The sequence below is a fragment of the Chiloscyllium plagiosum genome, unplaced genomic scaffold, assembly GCF_037043375.1.
Source record: "Chiloscyllium plagiosum isolate Xiang-an unplaced genomic scaffold, Cpla_swu_hap1 HiC_scaffold_50, whole genome shotgun sequence".
NCBI classification, from domain to species: Eukaryota; Metazoa; Chordata; class Chondrichthyes; order Orectolobiformes; family Hemiscylliidae; genus Chiloscyllium; species Chiloscyllium plagiosum.
Window position 1 is genome coordinate 45,868,962 of NW_028270188.1, and position 21,443 is coordinate 45,890,404.

General features: G+C 43.9%; 1 protein-coding gene across 1 annotated transcript in view; it reads left to right on the forward strand.

The window, feature by feature from the left end:
* The first annotated feature begins 859 nt into the window (after positions 1-859).
* LOC122544736 (uncharacterized) overlaps positions 860-21,443 on the forward strand; it is a 43,402-nt gene continuing 22,818 nt past the window's right edge. Inside the window, exons 1-2 of the mRNA XM_043684043.2 lie at positions 860-994; positions 17,444-19,773. Coding sequence (XP_043539978.2) covers positions 898-994; positions 17,444-19,773 — 2,427 coding nt within the window. The 5' untranslated portion in view covers positions 860-897. The remainder of the gene's footprint in view (positions 995-17,443; positions 19,774-21,443) is intronic.

A 21,443-nucleotide genomic window follows, 5' to 3' on the forward strand; every position in this document is an offset into this window, starting at 1 on the left:
CAGGATAAGTTGTTGGCTATTGTCAGGAGTTGGCCATGTCCCAGTCTGGATCTGTCCAGGAGTGGGTGTCTTTTAATTCTGGATATGTCCAAGAGTAAGTTTTCAGTTCTGGATTTGTCCAGGAATGAATAGCCTGGGTCCTTTCTTCCCTGGACTGTTGGAGGCTGAGGGGTGACCTTATAGAGGTTTATAAACCCATGAGGGGCATGGATAGGATGAATAAACAGGGTGTTTTTCCTAGGGTGTGGGAGTCCAAAACTAGAGGGCATTGGTTTAAGGTGAGAAGGGTAAGATTTTAAAAAGGATCTGAGGGGAAATTACTTCACTCTGAGGCTTGTGTGCATGAAATGAGCTGTCATAGGAAGTGATGGGCGCAGGTACAATTACAACATTTAATAGGCATCTGGATGGCTTTATAAATAAGAAAGGTTGAAAGGGATATGGGCCAAATGTTGGCAAACGAGACTAAGGTCAGGTTGGGGTGTCTGGTCAGCCTGGACGGGACTATTTCAGTGCTGTATGATACTCCGGCTCTGGATCTATCTGGTACCAGGTATGGGCCTTTTCAGTGTGTGATATGTTCTAGATGTGTTCCTGAACCTTGTGCAGCTGGCTCTCAGGTATGGACTTGGTCAGGTGCAGTGGGCTTATTCATGAGGTACACCCCAATGGTGCAGTACCAGTTCCAGCTATTTGGAGGCGTGAGGGTAGTTAATGTTGTGTTTTTTTTTCAAATCGGGTGGGGTTTTATTCCAGCGGGGAGCTGTATTTTTTTCCCAGCGGTGGGGGGGACGGGGTGGAGTTTATTGTAGATATGGGCGGCACCTCCAGGTGTATTGGTACCTGTTTGTGGGCGGACTCTCCTCATTCTGTCCTGGAGCTGCTCTGTGAGCACTGATGGTTTTGAAACGACATTTTGACCCAGATTGTTCTACGATGAAGCCGCGACGCCAAAGCTCCGCTCTTCTGCTGTTGGGGCTCTACCTCGGAGCAGGTGAGACCTGGCGATTGGGGCTGGGGGAGGCGAGAACGTGGGTTAGTGTGTGCCCGGGAAAGCTTCACACCTTCGGGGAGGTTTGTGCTTTTCCAAGGGAAACGTCACCTGTCGGGAGAAAGGTGAGCCTGGAATTAGTGCAGCAAAAATATGGGAACAGCGGGACCAAAACTACATGGGAAAACGTGCCTGCACCAAAGAAATGGGAATATTAGATAAAGGGCGGATTACAAAAGTCCTGAAATCTGCTGGGATTGCTTCTTCTGAATTAGCTGTGGACAAAGCCACATAGAGTTATGTCTCTCCGACCTGTGTGTGGTTTGTAAGGAAAGTGGGAGAGTGTGAGCGAAAAAGAAAACACCGCCGGAAATGTTTAACCGGTAAATAACCGGGTATAATACAAACTGGCGGCTGGGTGGTTAAAAAAGGGATTTATTGTATGAACAATCCGTGGATGGACAGTTGCTTTCGGGAGAGATAAGGGTTTTCCGAAGGAATTAGAATCAGCCCTGGCCTCTAGGGGGTAATTCTCCCCCTTTTTGTTTCGAGGACTGACGTGGTGTTAAAGAGGCTGTTTCTCAGTAGGAGAAAGTGAGGACTGCAGATGCTGGAGATCAGATGTTTCTCAGTGGTCATGATTTGGAGATGCCGGTGTTGGACTCGGGTGTACATCAGGTGATGAAGGAGTGTCGCTCCGGAAGCTAGTGTGCTTCCAATTAAACCTGTTGGACTATAACCTGGTGTTGTGTGATTTTGAACTTTGTTTCTCTGTAAGTCCCTTCAGCGATGGTGAAGTCCCCCCACCCAGTCTCCCCCTGACCAGAGACACCTCTGTAAATGATTGGTGATTGATGGTGGTCTCTGTGTTCCTGTATTTTGAGGGCTCACGCTCGCTTTGTGGACCCGCTCTCTCCACCAAGTATAAAATCCACGGCTGTTAAGACCACCTTCAAGTGACTTGATTGCAAGCTTTTTCCCACAATCATCACAATAAATAAAAACTGCTGGAGAAACTCAGCAGGTCTGGCAGCTTCTGTGGAGAGAGAAAAACGAAGTTGAAACGACTTTACTCTCTCAAAAGAAGCTGCTGGGGTTTCTCCAGGTCCCTCTGCTTTTATTTTAACTTCACTCTAACCACGTCTCAGTGTTGCCGCACATTGAGGGACCCGCTCAGCTAAGTTAGTGTGGGCAAACAGGTCTATTAGCGCGGGAAGGCATTCCTTAAGGGTGGCTGGTGTGAATATATTTTTCTGATTTGTATCAACTCGCGTCAGAATTGTTCATCAAAAGCACAGTGAGAGGATTGACACCATCAGGCGTCGCCCGGGGTGGGGAAGCAACACAACAGAGAGTGGGGGTGGGTGGTATTGGTTAGTATCGGCGCTTCTTCCGGGCATGAATATTTCATGACTTTTGAGTCAGTGCTGCTTTGCATTTCCATATTGTGGGATGTTTTACTAAAGGGGCAAGTCCAGAGGAGGGCTGCTTGCTCTGTAACGAATCAACATTTACTGCTCTGCACAATGCAATCACTACCAGCTAAAGTTAAAAATCACCCAACACCAGGTAATATTCCTACAGGTTTATATAAAAGCACCAGCTTTCGGATGAAGGAGCAGCGCTCTGAAAGCTAGTGCTTCCAAATAAACCTGTTGGACTATAACCTGGTGTTGTGTGATTTTTAACTTTGTACACCCCAGTCCAACACCGGCTCCTCCAAATCACAGCTACAGTTGGTGACTTTGCTTTTAAATAGTCTTCAACTACTTGAATTTTTTTTCCCCAGCACTCTGCATTTGTGTCAAATTTCATCAGTCTCCTGACACTCCTTTGCCTGGTTACCTGAAAGCTGAACGCAATAACACTGTTACATGGCACTGGCCGCCTCCCATATCTGATCTAAATCCCCAGTTGGGCACATAAACAACCCTTTATTAATGGGTTGCTTCACTATGGGCCAAGCCTGATCCTGTCCACAACATTCTGCAGGGGCCAGTAATAGTGATCGGTGGTGAAAGCCAACTCGTTGCTTTTCCCCTTAGGACCAAAGGACCACCCCACGAACTGCATTTTTAAAACAATCATTAGAATTAGAATCAGAGAATTTTACAGTGCAGAAGGAGGCCGTTCGACCCATCGAGTCTGTACCTGCTCCCAAAACAGCTGGTTCCACTCTCCAGGCTATTCAAGTCGCCCTCTAAATTCATCACTTTCAAACATATAATATCTGTCCTTTGCAACCTCCTACGCAGTTCATTGCAAATCCTATTAACCCCCTGAGTAAAGAGGTTTCTCTTCATCTCACTCCTGGCTGTCTTGCTTACAATCTTGAAATTGCAACTCCTAGTTACTACATACACCCTTCTTTATCCTGTCAAAATTGTCCCCAGTTCTGAACACCTCTTAATGTTGTTTTTAATTCATTGGTCATAGACATAGCTGCCTGGCCAGCATTTCATTACCTGTAATAAAAACCAAAAGATCTGCTGATGCTGTAAGTCAGGGAAAAAAAAACAGACTTTGTTGGAAAAACTCAGCAGGTCTGGCATCATCTGTGAAGAGAAATCAAAGTTAATGTTTCGGGTCTGGTGACCTTTTTCCATCTACGGTGTTTTTTTATTTCATTGCCTATCCCTAATTACTCTTGAGAAGGTGATGGGTGGTGAGCTGTCTTTTTGAATCTTTCATTAATAGCCCAAAGGGTTGTTAAGATTTAACTGCATTGCTGTGGGTCTGGAGTCATACCTAGACTTGTCCTTTCTCTAGTTAATGAACCAGATGGTCTCCCCTCCTTCATATCAGATTTCCTTTAAAATTAAAGTTTTATCATTTACCATGGTGAAATTCAAGTCCGTTACCTGGGCTTGCCAGAATTATTGTCCAGCGATAATACCAATAGGATATCGCCTCCCAGTCTTTGCACACTGATGAAGGGCTAATGTCCAAAACATCAGCTCTCCTGCTCCGCTGATGCATGAATTCTCCAATTTCAAATGACCTCCCTTCCCTTCCCCCAACTCCCTTCCAGCCCCTCCCTCTCCCTTCCACTCTTCCCAGACACCGATCAGATTCATTGCTCCCATTGACTTTCTACCTGTCTTCACCAATCCCCACTTCACCACCCCGCCCCCGCCACCCTCCTTATTTGCAGCTCCCCTTACACCCACCCTACAGTCCTGAAGAAGGCTTACAGCCAAAATGTCAACTTCTCCAACTTCTGATGCTGCCTGGGTTGCTGTGTTCTTCCAGCCTCGTGCTTGTCTACCTCGGATGCCGCCTGATCTGCTGTGCTTTTCCAGTGCCACACTTTTCCACTCCGACTCTCCAGCACCTGCAGTGCTCACTTTCTCCTAGTCTTGCACACTGCCCAACACAAGACCTGTGAGCAAATTGGGGGCCATATTTCAGCTCACTACCAGACTTTATTGCTGGAGCTGTGATGTTTCAGGAGACAGGTGTGCTTGCCAAGTCCCTCTTTGGATGGAGACAAAAAAAACTGCAGATGCTGGAATCCAAAGTAGACAAGCAGGAAACTGGAAGAACACAGCAAGCCAGGCAGCATCAGGAGGTGGAAAAGTCAATATTTCAGGTGTAACTCTTCTTGGATGCTGCTCAGTTCAAGCAATGAGTAGTTTGTGCTACGATCCAGGATCTCCCACCCTGCACCCCCCCTCAACCCGCTTCCCCATCCTCCCTCTCCACCCCAGTGGAACTGTCTTCTTTCCTCACTGGCAGTTAGACACACTATTGTTCTGCCATTCTCACATAATCTGAACTATCAACATCCTTTTTCCGCCCAGCACTCCACCTTCCCCGTGCCCCCCCCACCTGACATCAGCTCTAATGATGAGTCATCTAGAGTCAAAGGGTTAGCCTGCCCTCTCATAACGCATGCTGTCTGACCCACTGTGATCTCCAGCACTTTTTGTTTTTAGCCATGTATCAGAGGGAAGCAAGCATGAGGCTGGAAGAACACAGCTGAAAATGTGTTGCTGGAAAAGCGCAGCAGGTCAGGCAGCATCCAGGGAACAGGAGAATCGACGTTTCGGGCATAAGCCCTTCTTCAGGTCACAGCAAGCCAGGCAGCTCCAAGAGGTGGGCTGTAACCCTTCTTGAGGACTGGGGGTGGGTGTAAGGGGAGGTGCAGATAAGGAGGGTAGGGTATTTTGGGTGGGGGAGGGGTCAGGTTGATGAAGTAGGGATAGGTGAATACAGGTAGAGGTTGGTCTGGTTGGTCAATGGGAGGAGTGAATCCAGTTGGTAGCTGGAAGGAAGAGGTAAAAAGTGTGGGGCTGGAAAAGCACAGCTGGTCCAGTGCCACAAAGTTTGACTCTGATCTCCAGCATTTGCAGTCCTCATTTTCTCCTAGCTGAAAGGAAGGGTCAATCAGAGGAATGGAAGGGAGGGGGAGGGACTGGGAAGGGAGGCGGGGGGTGGGTGGGAAGGGAGATTATTTGAAATTGGACAACTCAATGTTGAGTCCTCTGGGCTGTAGGCTACCCAGGTGGAAGATGAAGTATTACCTCTAACTAAGTATGTATCAGGAAGAAGGAAGGAGAGGAAAGAAGACATATTTGTATTTTCATTCTATTGCTTGTGAACATTGCCCTCCTTATTGTGACTGGTTAATTTATACACAGGTTTCCCCAACACTTATAGGAAGCGAAACTGACTGTAACACCTCCTGTAACTTGTATAACAATACTGCACACGGTATCCCAGACTTCAGGCTGGATGGAGACTGGGACAATGGTGACTAAGACTCTCTAGGGGCTTAGAAGAAATGTCCAGAACACTGGCTTTGCTGATAGTCATATCACTACCCTCCTTGTGATTATAAAAATATTGCATTAAATTCTCTATCACCATGATTTGGAGGAGCCGGTGTTGGACTGGAGTAGACAAAGTTAAAAATCACACAGCTATAAATTCTGTGTCTTATGGTTCTGCTTCACAACCAGCTGTTGAAGGAGCAGTGCTTTGAAAGCTAGTACCTCCAAATAAACTTGTTGGACTATAACCTGGTGTTATGTGACTTTTAACTCTATCACCATTTCATTGTGCCTTTATCCCATCCTCGAACACTATGATTATATTGTAAATACAAGATTTGTAGTCTTTATTTGCTGCATCTTTATTCTTCTTTATGCATAAAATGTAGTCCAAGGAAACGCTTGTGTTCACGGTACAAGAAACTTACATTTCAACCCGAGTGAAAGGCCATGTCTGTGTCCTCCTGACACACTAGCTGCTTTGTATTCAGATCTTTATCAAAATCCAAATGGGATGAATCAAAATTATTAAATTTATTGCACTTCTGCACAGTTCTTGTCTATAAATGTGCTTCTGGTGGTCACATTTTCCATTGTAAACTCTTACCTCTGTATTTATAATGGAAAGTGCCTATGTTAACTTACCCTCCAGATATTGGTGCCATCTCAGTCTTGCATCTTTCAGCCCTCGACCTGAATAGCCAAGCTTCTCTGCTTCAACAAATTTTACTTTTCTTAATTCCCAATTTAAGATTAGCGTTGTCTTTGACGATCTATTATTAATAGTGGGGTATAAACAAATGGAAAGACTAAAGCAAAGTGTTGAATTATGTTTCCAGACCTGTGTCCAATTATTATTTGCTTTCTAACTCCACCTTGCCTGACTGTTAGAAACAACGTGCAAGATTATGAGGAAAGGACAGGAGACATGAAGAAACTCCTGTACCAGGACAATCCTATTATTCTGTGATTACACTTAGTCTGGATTCCCTCTACAATTCGAAATGATTATGGACTAAAACTGGTACAATTTGTAGAATTCTGGTATCATTTTTAACAGCAACTTGTATATGTGTAGTAACTAACATCCCAGAAGCAACTACCAAACACAGTCTGACACAGAGCTATATTAGGAAACATTAGTGCATTCAACCAGATCCTTAATACACAGGCAGGAGGCTGGAAGAATACAGCAGGCCAGGCAACGTCGAGAGGTGGGGAAGTCAAGTTTCAGGTGTAAGCCTTCTTCAGGCCTGTGTATTTCGGTTTCCAGCATCTGCAATTTTTTTTGTCTTCAAACAGACTCATGCCTGACACAGCTCGGTTTTCAGAGATGTCTTAGTGGAGTGAGGCAGAGAGATTTCTGGACTGAATTCCAGAGTTTAGGGCTGGGCAACAGAAGGAACAGGGAACAGTGGCTCTCTTGACTCATTTACAAAGGTTAAAGCTAACACTTCCACCGCACCCAGGTCGTCCCATAGGGTTTGTGGCCCATGATGATCATGAAGTACCCTTGCTGTGAGGTTATACAAATGTGGTAAATCTGTGCCCACTGGGAAAACATAAACAGCAAATTTTGCAGCTGAGGAGTCTGATGATGGTTAACTCAAACTATCCCATGTTCAGATGCAACCAGGAAACTGGTGTGTAAATTCACTGCTTCACACGTCTCACTAAAGCTCAGCGACTTGTAAAGGGTCAGTGTCACTTTGTTAGCAATTGAAGGTGGTTCATCTGCTCAAAAAAGTTGCCGCTGTCATTTTAAAAAAACATTTAAACCAGGATGGAAGTACTGAAGAGACTAGGTTTTCACGATTGACTGCAATGATAATGTCCATCCAGTGTGATTAAGTGACGTGGATTCTCAGCAATGACCTTGACTCAGCAGATCACTGTGACAACACCGACCAAATTAATTTAATAGTTTTCACATTGCCCAACCAGCTCCCAGCTTTGGTGAATCATTAACCAGGGCATCTCTGTATCCCCACAGCACAACACTACCGACCCGCCCCTCCCCCCGAAATGTGCTGAGTTTCTTCTGGTTAAAAATTCCCGTTTCTCGCTGTGGTTAATGACAACGGCTGACTTTCTGTACCGAGTTTTATAGCTCAGGTCAAGTCTGTTCTCAGCCATCACTCGCTAAGCACCATCCTATCGCTGACCTGCAGCTGTGCACAAATGACAACATCCACATCTCGGAAAACAATCTTTAAATATGTATTTTAATCTGACGTCGCAATGTGTGTGTTTTTGTTCTCCCCGAGAAGTCATTCGCAGCTGACTTTGAGAGTTTGTTTTCGGCTGGACCTGCACTATGGGAACAAACCGACCGTCAATGCTTGCAGTATTGTGGACATATATTTATGGCTCTTTGTTGGCTCTGCCTAATACTGCGGAAGCTGGACACAGTTGTGATTCTGAACATAACTGGTTGGGGAGAGTTTTTCTCCAGTCTGGACGGGTTAGGGCTCCGTGTTGTGTGTTTCCTTCTAATCGTTTCTTCCACTGAATGGAAGTTTTTCTTTTGCCTCCGGCCTTCTCAAGCATTGGTAATGGATTACCTCGGCTGGGGCTCAGCAAAGTTTGAATGTACAGTACATGAGGGAGGGAGACAGTGTTGGGAGCCAAGAACTGAGGGAGAAAACCCTGGTTTCAATAAAATTAGTTTGTAATTCTTCCTTATTTATTTTAACCCCACCTTTTGTTTATTTTCAAAATATAGAATGACATGATGTTGTTGGCATTTATTTTGCATCCAAGCAGCAGATTCTTGGGTTAGTTATGTAAAGCAGATTGTATGAGTTGAAAGGGTGAAAAAAAGTAAATCGGACAATGTGATCAGGAGCAATAGGATTAGAGGCTGTGATATGCAATGTCCTATACATAGCTTTTGTAACTGTCCTTTTTTAATATGACTCAAGCCTTGATTATTCAGTGGTTCTTATCAGCACCCAACCCCAACACACATGCATGTAACGTCACAGCCCATCCCTACATTCAATCTCCATTTACCCCTGGGAAGGATGGTCATAACATGTAATTTATGTACTTAATCCAGTTTCTGTCAGGACACAGATTGGCAGTATTTTAAATCATTGAAACATTGTTGTCAGGTATCTTGGGTCTTCTCATATACTGTCTGTAAGGTAGTTTGTTCCTTATCACTGAGTATGGTCTTTTAACTCTTTAGATACTGTAATATTTCTTAATTTTCATCTGTACAAAATAAATTGGGGGTCAGTTAGCTTGGATGGCTGGTTTGCAATGCAAAGGAACACCAACAATGCAGGTACAATTCCTGTTCCAACTACCACGAATCACTCTCTTCAACCTCTCTTGCCTGACGCATGGTGACCCCCAGGTTAAATTCCCATAAGTCTCTAATTACAGAGAGCCTTATGGCCTGGTAGGATTTTGGTGACTTTATCTTTTACTTTACACAGCTGGTTATCAAATACAGCTCTCTAATGATGTTTGATGTCAAATGCTGATTCTAGACTGGTGTCTTCTCTCGTACTGATGTCAGAGTCATGGTATTAGTTACATCAGTAAGATTTACATGAATCTCATTATATCACATCTCTACGCCCCTCCTTATAAGTTTCTCTTCGCTTGGTTTACATTATATTAGTAGTTTATTTTGTTTATGACCCACTTGGGCAGTATGCTGTAAATCAAGCCCTGCTATTCCCGGAGTCATACTAAATGTCAAAGTGTTTTTAAGGTACTCACAGTACTTAAGTTACCTTGCTCTCAGACCGAGGTTAACAGAAAGACCAGGTTTCTGTACTAAATAATTGTTATTTATTATAAGGAATTGGACTATAACTACAGGGAGGCAGATAAACTATTGACATAAAACACTATTAACTAAAACATTAATCTGCTAACATAAACTCCCCTTACATTGCAGACAAATAAATAAGTAAAATACATTACTGACAGAACATAAAACAGTACAACATAGTTCCCTTCGGCCCTCGATGTTGTGCTGACTTTTTATCAAACTCAAAGATCAAACTAATCTATATTCCCTGGGGTCAGGGAGTCCAGAACTAGAGGGCATAGGTTTAGGGTGAGAGGGGAAAGATATAAAAGAGACCTAAGGGGCAACTTTTTCACACTGAGGGTGGTACGTGTATGGAATGAGCTGCCAGAGGATGTGGTGGAGGCTGGTACAGTTGCAACATTTAAAAGGCATTTGGCTGGGTATGGAATAGGAAGGGTTTGGAGGGATATGGGCCGGGTGCTGGCAGGTGGGACTAGATTGTGTTGGGATAGCTGGTCGGCATGGAAGGGTTGAACAGAAGAGTCTGTTTCCATGCTGTACATCTCTCTGACTCTATTTTACCATCGTCCAAGTGCCTATCTAAGAGTCGCTTAAATGTCCCTAATGTATCTGACTCTATTCCCACCGCTGGCAGTGCATTCCATGTACCCACCGCTCTGTGCAAAGAACCTACCTCTGACATCTCCCCTAAACCTTCCTCTAATCACTTTAAAATTTTAACCCCTTGTGATAGTCATTTCTGCCCTGGGGAAAAGTCTCTGACTATTCATCTGACTATGCCTCGCATCATTTTGTACACCTCTAGCAAGTCACTTCTCATCCTTCGTTGCTCCAATGAAAAAAGCCCGTGCTCCCTCAACCTATCTTCATAAGACAAGCCCTCCAGTCCAGGCAGCATCCTGGTAAATTTCCTCTGCACCCTCTCCAAAGCTTCCACATCCTTCCTATAATGAGGCAACCAGAACTAAACACAATATTCCAAGTGTGGTCTAACCAGGGCTCTATAGAGCTGCAGCATAACCTCGTGGCTCTTAAACTCAATCCCCTGCTGATAAAAGCCAACACACCGTATGTCTTCTTAACAATCCTATCAACATGGGTGGCAACTTTGAGGGATCTATGGACAAGGACCCCAAGATCCCATTGCCAAGAATCCTGCCTTTAACCTGTATTCAAATTCAACCTTCCAAAATGAATCGTTTCACACTTTCCCTGGCTGAACTCCATCTGCCACTTATCAGCCCAGTGCTGCATCCTGTCAGTGTCCCACTAAAACTTACAACAGCCCTCCACACTATCCACCTTTGTGTCATCAGCAGAGGTAGAAAAAAACCGTAAAGACAGTTCAGGGGTTTTTGCTCCCCAATTCTGATGTGGAGAGGATCCTACTTTGCTTATCCAGACCCTTGGTGTTCAGTTGTCTGCCTTCTGGAAGCCTCCATTGGCTTATAAGACGTACAGAACAAGTGATTCACTTAGAAAGTGTTTCTATTATGTCAATTCAAAAGTCACAGTTCAAAGCAACTGCTATCGGAAAGGTAACTGATTTTCCTTAAGTTTCGACAGTTTTTTTTTCACTGCTGAAAACAGGCAACTTCTTTTGGAGAGAACAACAGCACACACTTATTTGTCTTTCTCTGCATGTCTATATCTCTAGCTTGTTTTCAGTTCCAACCTGCTCAGTTAGCTGAGATCTAATCAGCTTTGCTTCTAAACAGCTCCATGACTCTTGAAGGTCTGCACATTGCAGGAACTCTTTAAAAAAAAAGAGTTCACAATGAGTATCAAATTTCTTGCTGTAAATGCAGCAGCCATCTTGGTAAATCCCTAATTTAAAAAAAAGTTTTTTCTACTTATAATCTACAGTTCTTAATGACATAAAATATAAAATATAAAAACATGGTTCTTACAACTTCCACTTCCTTGCATAATCTTTGCAAACAGTGGCATCATGGTCAACTTTAAAAATCACACAACACCAGGTTATAGTCTAACATTTGTTACAGTTATCGCTGTTATCAATATTTTCCCCCAACCCTCAAAGGCCAATCTCAAAGGCACAATGATTTCAATGTCCCAGTCAATGTAGGAAATTAACCCATACTGTCACTCTACATTGGAAATCAGCTGTCCAGCCATTTGAGCTAACTGACTCTTGATAAATGATCAGATATAGTAGAGTGTCCCACATCCCGTGTTAATCATCCGCAGTCTCACTTCTTGCCTCATGTAAGATCAATGGCATCCTGTTCCTCCTGAATGTCCCTTCAGATGTATTAGAATCATACACCATGGAAATAGACCCTTCGGTTCAACTCGTCCATGCTGACCAGATAGCCTAAATTAATCTAGTTTCATTTGCCAGCATTTAGCCCATGTCCCTCGAAACCCTTCCTATTTATGCACACATCCAGATGCCTTTTAAACATTGTATCAGTCGCCACTACCTCTACCAGCAGCTCATTGTGTACATGCACCACCCTCTGCATGAAAAAGCTGCCCCTTAGGTCCCTATTAAATCTTTCCCCTCTCACCTTAAACCTATGCCCTCGAATTTAGGACTCTCCTACTCTGGGGAAAAAAATATCTTGGCTATTCACTCTATACATACCTCTCATGACTTATACACTTCTGTTAAAGACACCCCTCAGCCTCTGATTCTACGGGGAAAATAGCCCCAGCCTATTCAGCCTCTCCATACAGCTCAAATCCTTGCAAATCTTTTCTGCACTATTTCAAATTTAACATCATCTTTCCTATAGCAGAAGAGAAGGAGAGGTGTGCTATACATTGGCCAGGACTTGAACCCAGGCCTCCCAAATGAACCACATATAACATATTGGTTACTCTGTTTATCTAGTGACTATTGTTTTTGACTTTCTTTTCCTTCACTGATTTTCAGGTTGACAAAGAGTTTATACCCAGTGCCCAGAGGTGCACCACCTCTGTTATCTGTGGGTTTTTTTAGTTGTTTTACCGTCTTGTGATCTTGTGTTCAAAAATATTTTTGACCTTCGCCCCATTAACAGTTCTGCTGGTGAGTACCCATCATTCAACATTATTAGAACATAGAACATAGAAGATTACAGCGCAGTACAGGCCCTTCGGCCCTCGATGTTGCGCCGATCCAAGCCCACCTAACCTACACTAGCCCACTATCCTCCATATGCCTATCCAATGCCCGCTTAAATGCCCATAATAAGGGAGAGTCCACCACTGCTACTGGCAGGGCATTCCATGAACTCACGACTCGCTGAGTAAAGAACCTACCCCTTACATCTGTCCTATACCTACCCCCCCTTAATTTAAAGCTATGCCCCCTTGTAATAGCTGACTCCATACGTGGAAAAAGATTCTCACTATTCGACCCTATCTAAACCCCTAATCATCTGGTACACCTCTATCAAGTCACCCCTAAACCTTCTTTTCTCCAATAAAAACAACCCCAAGTGCCTCAGCCTTTCCTCACACGATCTTTCTACCATACCAGGCAACATCCTGGTAAACCTCCTCTGCACCCGTTCCAGTGCCTCCACATCCTTCCTATAATATGGCGACCAAAACTGCACACAATACTCCAGATGCAGCCGCACCAGAGTCTTATACAACTGCAACATGACCTCAGTACTCCGGAACTCAATTCCTCTACCAATAAAAGCCAGTACGCCATATGCCTTCTTCACCGCACTATTTACCTGGGTGGCAACTTTCAAAGATCTGTGTACATGGACACCAAGATCCCTCTGCTCATCCACACTACCAAGTATCCGACCATTAGCCCAGTACCCCATCTTTTTATTACTCTTACCAAAGTGAATCACCTCACACTTAGCTACATTGAACTCCATTTGCCACCTTTTTGCCCAGTTCTGCAGCTTATCTATATCCCGCTGTAACCTGACACATCCTTCCTCACTGTCTACAACTCCTCCGACTTTCGTATCATCCACAAACTTGCTCACCCAACCTTCTAACCCCTCCTCCAGGTCATTTATAAAAATGACAAACAGCAATGGTCCCAAAACAGATCCTTGCGGAACACCACTAGTGACGGCACTCCAAGATGAACCTTTGCCATCAACTACTACCCTCTGTCTTCTTCCAGCCAGCCAACTCCTAATCCAAACCTCCAACTCACCCTCAATGCCATACCTCCGTATTTTTTGCAGTATTGTGCTAATGCTGTATAGAGGTAATTCCCAAACAGGATTCTTATGCATCATTTACTTCGCAGTTTTGACTGGTTTCTATCTTTCCATTTGACAGTAGATGGAGTTAAGAACTTGTCACCTGGTTGACACCTACTTCCAAAGTAAATTTCCCGAAATCTTCACTCATCTATTGTCCCATATTAATTATCTCAGGAAACTGTTTATCGCAAAGATCCTTTTCAGTGCTGTGATCTCTACTATGGTGAATGATGTCACTTTATCTCCCTTTAAAATTGAACAAATCCATTTTTTATCTCATTGTCTTTCCATAAAAAAACTGATGTAATCATTGACTGTGTAGACACTCAGTTGAGTATGGCTCATGTTTTGCATCTCAAAATGTAATCCTGTATGTCTCTGGAAATGTCTGACCACCATACCGATTGCTACACTACTGCTCATCATTTTAAAATGTCTCCTGCAGAGGTTCTGCAGGATTTCTCTTCACAGTGACTTTAGTATAACCATTTTGAGGTCATATACCAATGAATCTTCTAGTATTGTCAAATTTTACTTTTGTTCATTGTACCTTTTCAGCACTTGGTCTGCTGGACTATGTTCCAACCACCTTTGCAGATAGAATTTTCTGACCTTTGTACATATTTTTTGAGCTACACAAATTTGCTCAGTTGCTGGTAAAGCTATTGCTAGAGAATAACGTTCTTCTTCTACTACTACTACTGGTTCTTTTTCTGCTCAATTCACTGCTTCCCTAAAAGCATACCTGCCATTACTTGCGGCTTGACTGAAAGACAGACTGGTCAAGAGTGAGGACTGCAGATGCTGGAAACCAGAGTTCAGATCAGAGTGGTGCTGGGAAAGCACAGCAGGTCAGGCAGCATCCGAGGAGCAGGAAAATCGATATTTTGGGCAAAAGCCCTCATTTGCCCAAAACATCGATTTTCCTGCTCCTCGGATGCCGCCTGACCTGCTGTGCTTTCCCAGCACCACTCTGATCTGAAAGACAGACTGTATCATTGCTTTATTTGTCAGTCTCAGCCTGAATCTTTGTGTGCATAGAGGCATTTTTGAGATTTATTTTGATCCTGATAATGTTGCTAAGGGAGCGTTTTCCATCTTGACCAGGAATTTCAGGCCCATGAGATAGTCTGCTAACCTTTCACATCCCCACATAATTGCAAGCATTTCCTTCTCTACAGTTGCATTCCTCCTTTCAGTCTCCATCAAAATTCTCGAACTAAAATAGATTATGGTTTGGAGATGCTGGTGTTGGACTGGGGTGGACAAAGTTAAAAATCACACAACACCAGGTTATAGTCCAACAGGTTTAATTGGAAGCACTAGCTTTCGGAGTGCTGCTCCTTCACCAGGTGGTAGTGGAGTACACAATTGTACGATTAGATTCTGTGCTCTGTCAGTTTGCACTCTGACAAGGGCTGGTCCAAGTCCTCTGGATGATGTGTCCACTGCTAATAAGCCTCAGTTTGTGGTATTTTTACAACTTGAAGCTATCACCATCAAACATGGACTGGAAGATCTGGGTTCAAATTCTACCTATCATAATATGTTTGAGCAGGCTGATTAAAAATAATTATTTTTCAATTAATTTCCTTTAACTTCAGACAGAGGAAATTAGGCTCGAGTATATATAATTTGGGCCCTCAGACTTAGTCCACTACCCAAAAGAAGAAAGCTATTCAAGCGGGTATCTTCTTCCTGATAGTCTAAAATACATTGTGTTTTAGCTAGATTGCAATTTTTCTGGACTGCAAGTGTTGAGCAATACTCCTCAAGCAAGTATTTCCCTACCAAAGAGAGAAGGAGTTGGGTTCATTTAGCTTTTGATACAGAAGACTGGATGAGATAATTTAACTTTCAACACAAATTTAATATTATTGAATTGAATTTATTGTCACGTGTACCGAGGCACAGTGCGAACAATACAGGCAGATCAAATGGTTAATTAGCATAGAGAGTAAATAATAGGTAAACAGCAGCAAAAAAATAAACACAGGGACAGGTGAATTTTGAGAGATTGCGAGTCCATTCAGTATTCTAACAACAGTAGGGTAGAAACTGTTGCAAAATTGGCTGGTGCGTGTGTTCAGGCTTCTGTACCTTCTCCCCAGGGTGGGATGCATCTATGAGAATGCTGGCAGCCTTTCCTTGACAGCGGGCCTGGTCGATGGATTCTACAGATGGGAGGTTGGCCTTTGTGACTGTCCAGGCCGAGTTCACCACTCTCTGTAACCGTCCCCCATCTTGAATGGTATACCAGGTAGTGATACATCCAGACAGAATGCTCTCGATGGCGCACCTATAAAAGTTGGCCAGGGTATTTGCCATCATGCTAAATTTCCTCAACTGCCTGAGGAAGAAGAGACGTTGTCGGGCCTTTGTAACCAGTGAGTCCGCATGAAGAATCCAAGAAAGCTTGTTGTAGATGACCTCTCCCAGGAGCTTGACACTCTCCTCTCATACAAAGAGTATAAATGCAAAGCTAAGTATTATCCTGAAAAGAAAAAAATAACTGGTCCTTATTTCAATGAGAGAATCTGAATATCAACTTTTAGTTAATGCAAAATAAGATTTTAAAAGAAAGCAAAGATTTCCACCAAATGTAATATTACCTTCAACTCCTGAAGTGAAAGTCAACAGGTTCAGCATAAGTCTGAATTGGAGATGACCAATACTAATTTCTCTCCCCTAATGAATCTCATATTTTAAATTATATTGAGATATTAATGATGAATGTTTTCATTTGTGGAGTATGGCCTTTTAATCAACAAGACTATCCCTAATTATTACCCCATATAAAGTGATCAGTCCTCCCCATTATAAAAAGGTTGTCTGTTCAATTTCAAAGAAATGTTTTCTTGAATCTGTTCATGAAAAAACAGGGCTGGTCAATAACAAGTAAAGTACATTTTTAACAAATATGTCCTTTCTCGGGTCAATAATAAAACCTCAGAAAACACTTGAATGCACTATCTAACCAAAGAGCTTCAATGATGAAATGAGTGAACCTCTATAACTATGCTCACAAAATGTAACACTGAGAATCCTGGCATTGCAGTATTGTCCCTTTGTTTCCCAATGTGTGGTGTAGGGGAGAGACAGAGAGCTTGAGTTCTATGCGAAGGAACAGTGTTACTCTCAAACATGACAAATACACATGTCAACATTGAAATAAATGACCAGCTAAATTGGTCCTAGTATTCAAGGGAAGCATTTTGACAGACAATTACCTTTACTTGTGCATTAGATCTTTGGGATGAATGGAATTTGCAGATGAGCCTCGACTTAATATCTCATCTGAGGAAGAGCATCTTTGATATGATACTTTGATATGTTGGTACCAGCGTGCTACTTAACAGTGTAGGGTATCAGACTTGACTGCTATAAAAGCTATTAATCAACAAAACAAGTTGTGGGGTGTTGGGGTGGGGGGTCAGTGCAGCAGTCAAGTGCAAGAGCAGCTTTCACTTGAGGACTAGGTGATCGACACAAACCAAAACCCACTCTTTTTCTTAACTTGCACCCAGTTCACTCTCAATTATGAATCCACCAGTTCTGAGGAAGGGTAACCACACCTGAACTGTTAACTCTGATATCTTTTCACGGCGACGGCCAGGTTTGCTCAGCTTTTCCAGAAACTTCTGTTTTTGTTTTTCACTCACAATTATCTTTGCTTTTTTTTTTGTCTTTTCAGTGGCAGTAGTACACACAGCACAAGAGAACACTGGAACTGTTTCATCATCTGTTTCAAGCACTCCAAATTCCAGTATCTCCTCTCATGTATTCAATACGAAACAGTCGCTGACCACACTCTCCCCGCAGGGGAGCACAAGCACGTCTTCTCAGCGAACAAGCACAAAAAGTTCATTCAGCCCATTAATGAACAGCACATTCAGCCCACCAATGACCAGTACGTCTAGCCCACCGGTGAACAGCACATCCAGCCCACTGGTTAACGGCACATCTAGTCCACTGATGAACACCACGTCCAGCCCATCGGTGAACGGCACATCCAGCCCACCAATGAACACCACGTCCAGCACATCGGTGAACAGCACATTAAGCCCACTGGTGAATGGCACGTCCAGCCCACTGGTGAATGGCACGTCCAGCCCACCGATGAATGGCACGTCCAGTCCACCGATGAATGGCACGTCCAGTCCACCGATGAATGGCACGTCCAGCCCACCGATGAATGGCACGTCCAGTCCACCGATGAATGGCACGTCCAGCCCACCGATGAATGGCACATTCAGCCCACCAGTGAACAGTACATCCAGCCCACTGGTGAACAGCACATCGAGCCCGCCAATGAACGGCACGTCCAGCCCACCAATGAACGGCACGTCCAGCCCACCGATGAATGGCACATCAAGCCCACCAATGAATGGCACATCCAGCCCACCGATGAATGGCACATCGAGCCCACCGATGAATGGCACATCGAGCCCACCAATGAATGGCACATTGAGCCCACCAGTGAATGTCACGTCCAGCCCATCTGTGAATGGCACATCCAGCCCACTGATGAATGGCACATTGAGCCCACCGATGAATGGCACATCGAGCCCACCGATGAATGGCACATCGAGCCCACCGGTGAATGGCACATCCAGCCCACCGGTGAACGACACGTCCAGCCCACTGGTGAATGGCACATCCAGCCCACCAATGAATGGCACGTCCAGCCCACCAATGAACGGCACATCCAGCCCACCGGTGAACGGCACGTCCAGCCCACCGGTGAACAGCACATCCAGCCCACCAATGAACGGCACGTCCAGCCCACCGGTGAACAGCACATCCAGCCCACCGGTGAACGGCACGTCCAGCCTACCGGTGAACTCCACGTCCAGCCCACCGGTGAACAGCACGTCCAGCCCACCGGTGAACAGCACATCCAGCCTACCGGTGAACAGCACATCCAGCCTACCGGTGAACAGCACGTCCAGCCCACCGGTGAACAGCACATCCAGCCTACCGATGAACACCACATCCAGCCCACCGGTGAACAGCACGTCCAGCCCACCGGTGAACAGCACATCCAGCCTACCGATGAACACCACATCCAGCCCACCGGTGAACAGCACGTCCAGCCCATCGGTGAACAGCACATCCAGCCCACCGATGAACACCACATCCAGCCCACCGGTGAACTCCACGTCCAGATCTCCAGAAAATAGCAGCACATCTGTACTACCAGCAAATGTAACTGCCTCCACCCTGCCAGTGAACACCAGCACATCTGCCCCATTATTCACGAGTTCTGCTGTCACCAGCACCTCCTTTACTACTCCACAAAACCTGAACCTCACTACGACTGTTAATGTCTCATCCACATTGCAGCCAGACAATACTGCAGCATCTAGTGGAAGGACAGTGGTGTCTGTCACAAGCTCAAATAATACAGAGGGTCCAACTCTCTCTGCCACGACAGCTGGTGTAAACATTACAAGCACCATGTTCACACACAATGAGTCAACAATTAACGTGACAACCAGTTCGAGTTTGACTGATCAGTCTACAACCTCTTTTCTGTCTACAGTTGTTTCCAATTTGAACAGTACAACCTCTACCAACATGAGTGTAGTACCCCCCAGGACTTCTGTCATTTCAACACCAACTCCATTGTCAAACTCCACTGCTTCAAAAGTGACGTTGACATCACAGGTAACCACACAACAGCCTGCCAATGCCACCAATAGCCAGAGCACCATAACACTGACAAACACTGTTCTGACCTCCTCAACTAGTCAGCAGGTCAGTAACACTGTTCCAAATGGCAATACAGTATCTGGCACCACAACCAGATATGTAACCACGAGCAATATACAGTCAAGCAGTACCACAGCATCCCCAGTGCTAACAACCATGAAGACCACCACTAAGGTGTCTAGTACCACAGCAACCCCAACATCAAATTTCCTTATAACTTTCAGAATTATCAACAAGAATTTTGAAAACGCTTTGAAAGATAAAACTACTCCGGAATTCAAGAGCTTGAGTGATCAAGTTATTAAAGCGGTGAGTGTATTAATGACAATACTTAAAACGCTTATATACTAACTAACAACACATCCCAACTTTCATGCAACACCCCCATCCTCCCCAACCCCATTTCCACACAACCCCCATCTCAATGAGTAAATATCTATTCCAGGGGGCAGTACTGAGTTCTTTTAAGTTTGGTAGCAGCAGAGTTAGTAAAACAAGCATTACTGTCCATGGAATGGGAAGAGGAAAATTTGGGAAGCTTTTTTAAAAGTCTAATAATCTCTGCTAAAAACAGTTGGTGCATTGTCTGGATTAGGCTTAGCTTGCAACAGTTAAATATCCTGTCAACACCCAATGTCCCAAGTATTCACATGAAAAAAGGAGACAGCTTCAACATGAGTTAGTACCTTCAAGACAAAATAGAAAGGGGAAAGGGACATAGGAAATAGGAGCAGGAGTAGGCTATTCAGCCTCTCACCCCTGCTCTGCTATTTGAGATCACAGCCAATCACCTACCTCAATGCCATTCCCATACTTCTTGTCAGTAGTATCTAGAAATGCTTTGATTGCTATCTTGAACATACTCAGTGACTGAGCTTCCAGTGTCCTCTAGGAAATGAGGCAATAGTCAGTGTTGCTTTCCAACTGAGTAATAATTGATTTGGCAACCAAACAACTTTTTTGAGCTTCTTTTCTCGCAGTAGCTACTCTTGCAGTGTCTCAGAAAGAAGTCATGTGCAATAAGCAGAAGCCCCACAGGAACTAGGTTTCTCAAACTAATTTCCTGTTAGCACCTTTTAGCCAGAAGATATAAAAGGCTTTCATCCTGATAAAATTTAAATTCTGGTTTAAAACGTGTTGAATTGAGTTGATCACCAAGCAGGTATCCTAGATCTGGTTTTCAATTCACAACCTATATTCAATCTGAACTCTCTGTCACTCTGTTCATATCCATGACTACCAGGTTTAGGCTTTATTCTTGATTATGTGCAAAGAGGAACACCTGACTTCCCAAAATATTTATGGTGCACAAATATAAAGAGAAGATCCATTGGTGCTGGAACTATAAATTCAGTAGATGGCTGTCTGTACTGTGACAAAGTTAAAAATCACACAACAACGGGTTATAGTCCAACAGGTTTATTTGAAAGTACAAGCTTTCAGAACACTGCTCCTTTGTCAGGTAGCTAGTGGGGCAGGATCATAGAACACAGAACTTATAGTAAAAGATCAAGGTATCATCCAACTGATATGATGTATTGACCAAACCTAGATTGCTGTTCAGTCTTTAATCACTTAGAGTGGGGTTGCAGATTTCGATTGATTAATATATAAATCCCAGAACTTCTTTCAAGTCACAGTCCAAAGATAACTTAAGGTTTGATCGGTAGATAAAAAAAGGTGACATCTCACCTCAGACAATGCATTAAAGGTGTGAGGTTAGAGTCTGTCTGTATCCCGACCGTAACTTTGTCCACCCCAATCCAACACTGGCACCTCCACATCATCTACTGTTACAGAGATAACATATTGAATGAATTATTCATCGCTGCAGGAACTGTATATTCAGTAGAAGACTTGCTGTAGTGTGACAGAGAAAATGCATTGGCTGAGAGATGGAGAATCTAAATCCTGCAATCACATCTGTTCTACATCTCTCAGTCCTTTCCATTGCATGTCACAACATTTCTGTTGCTGAT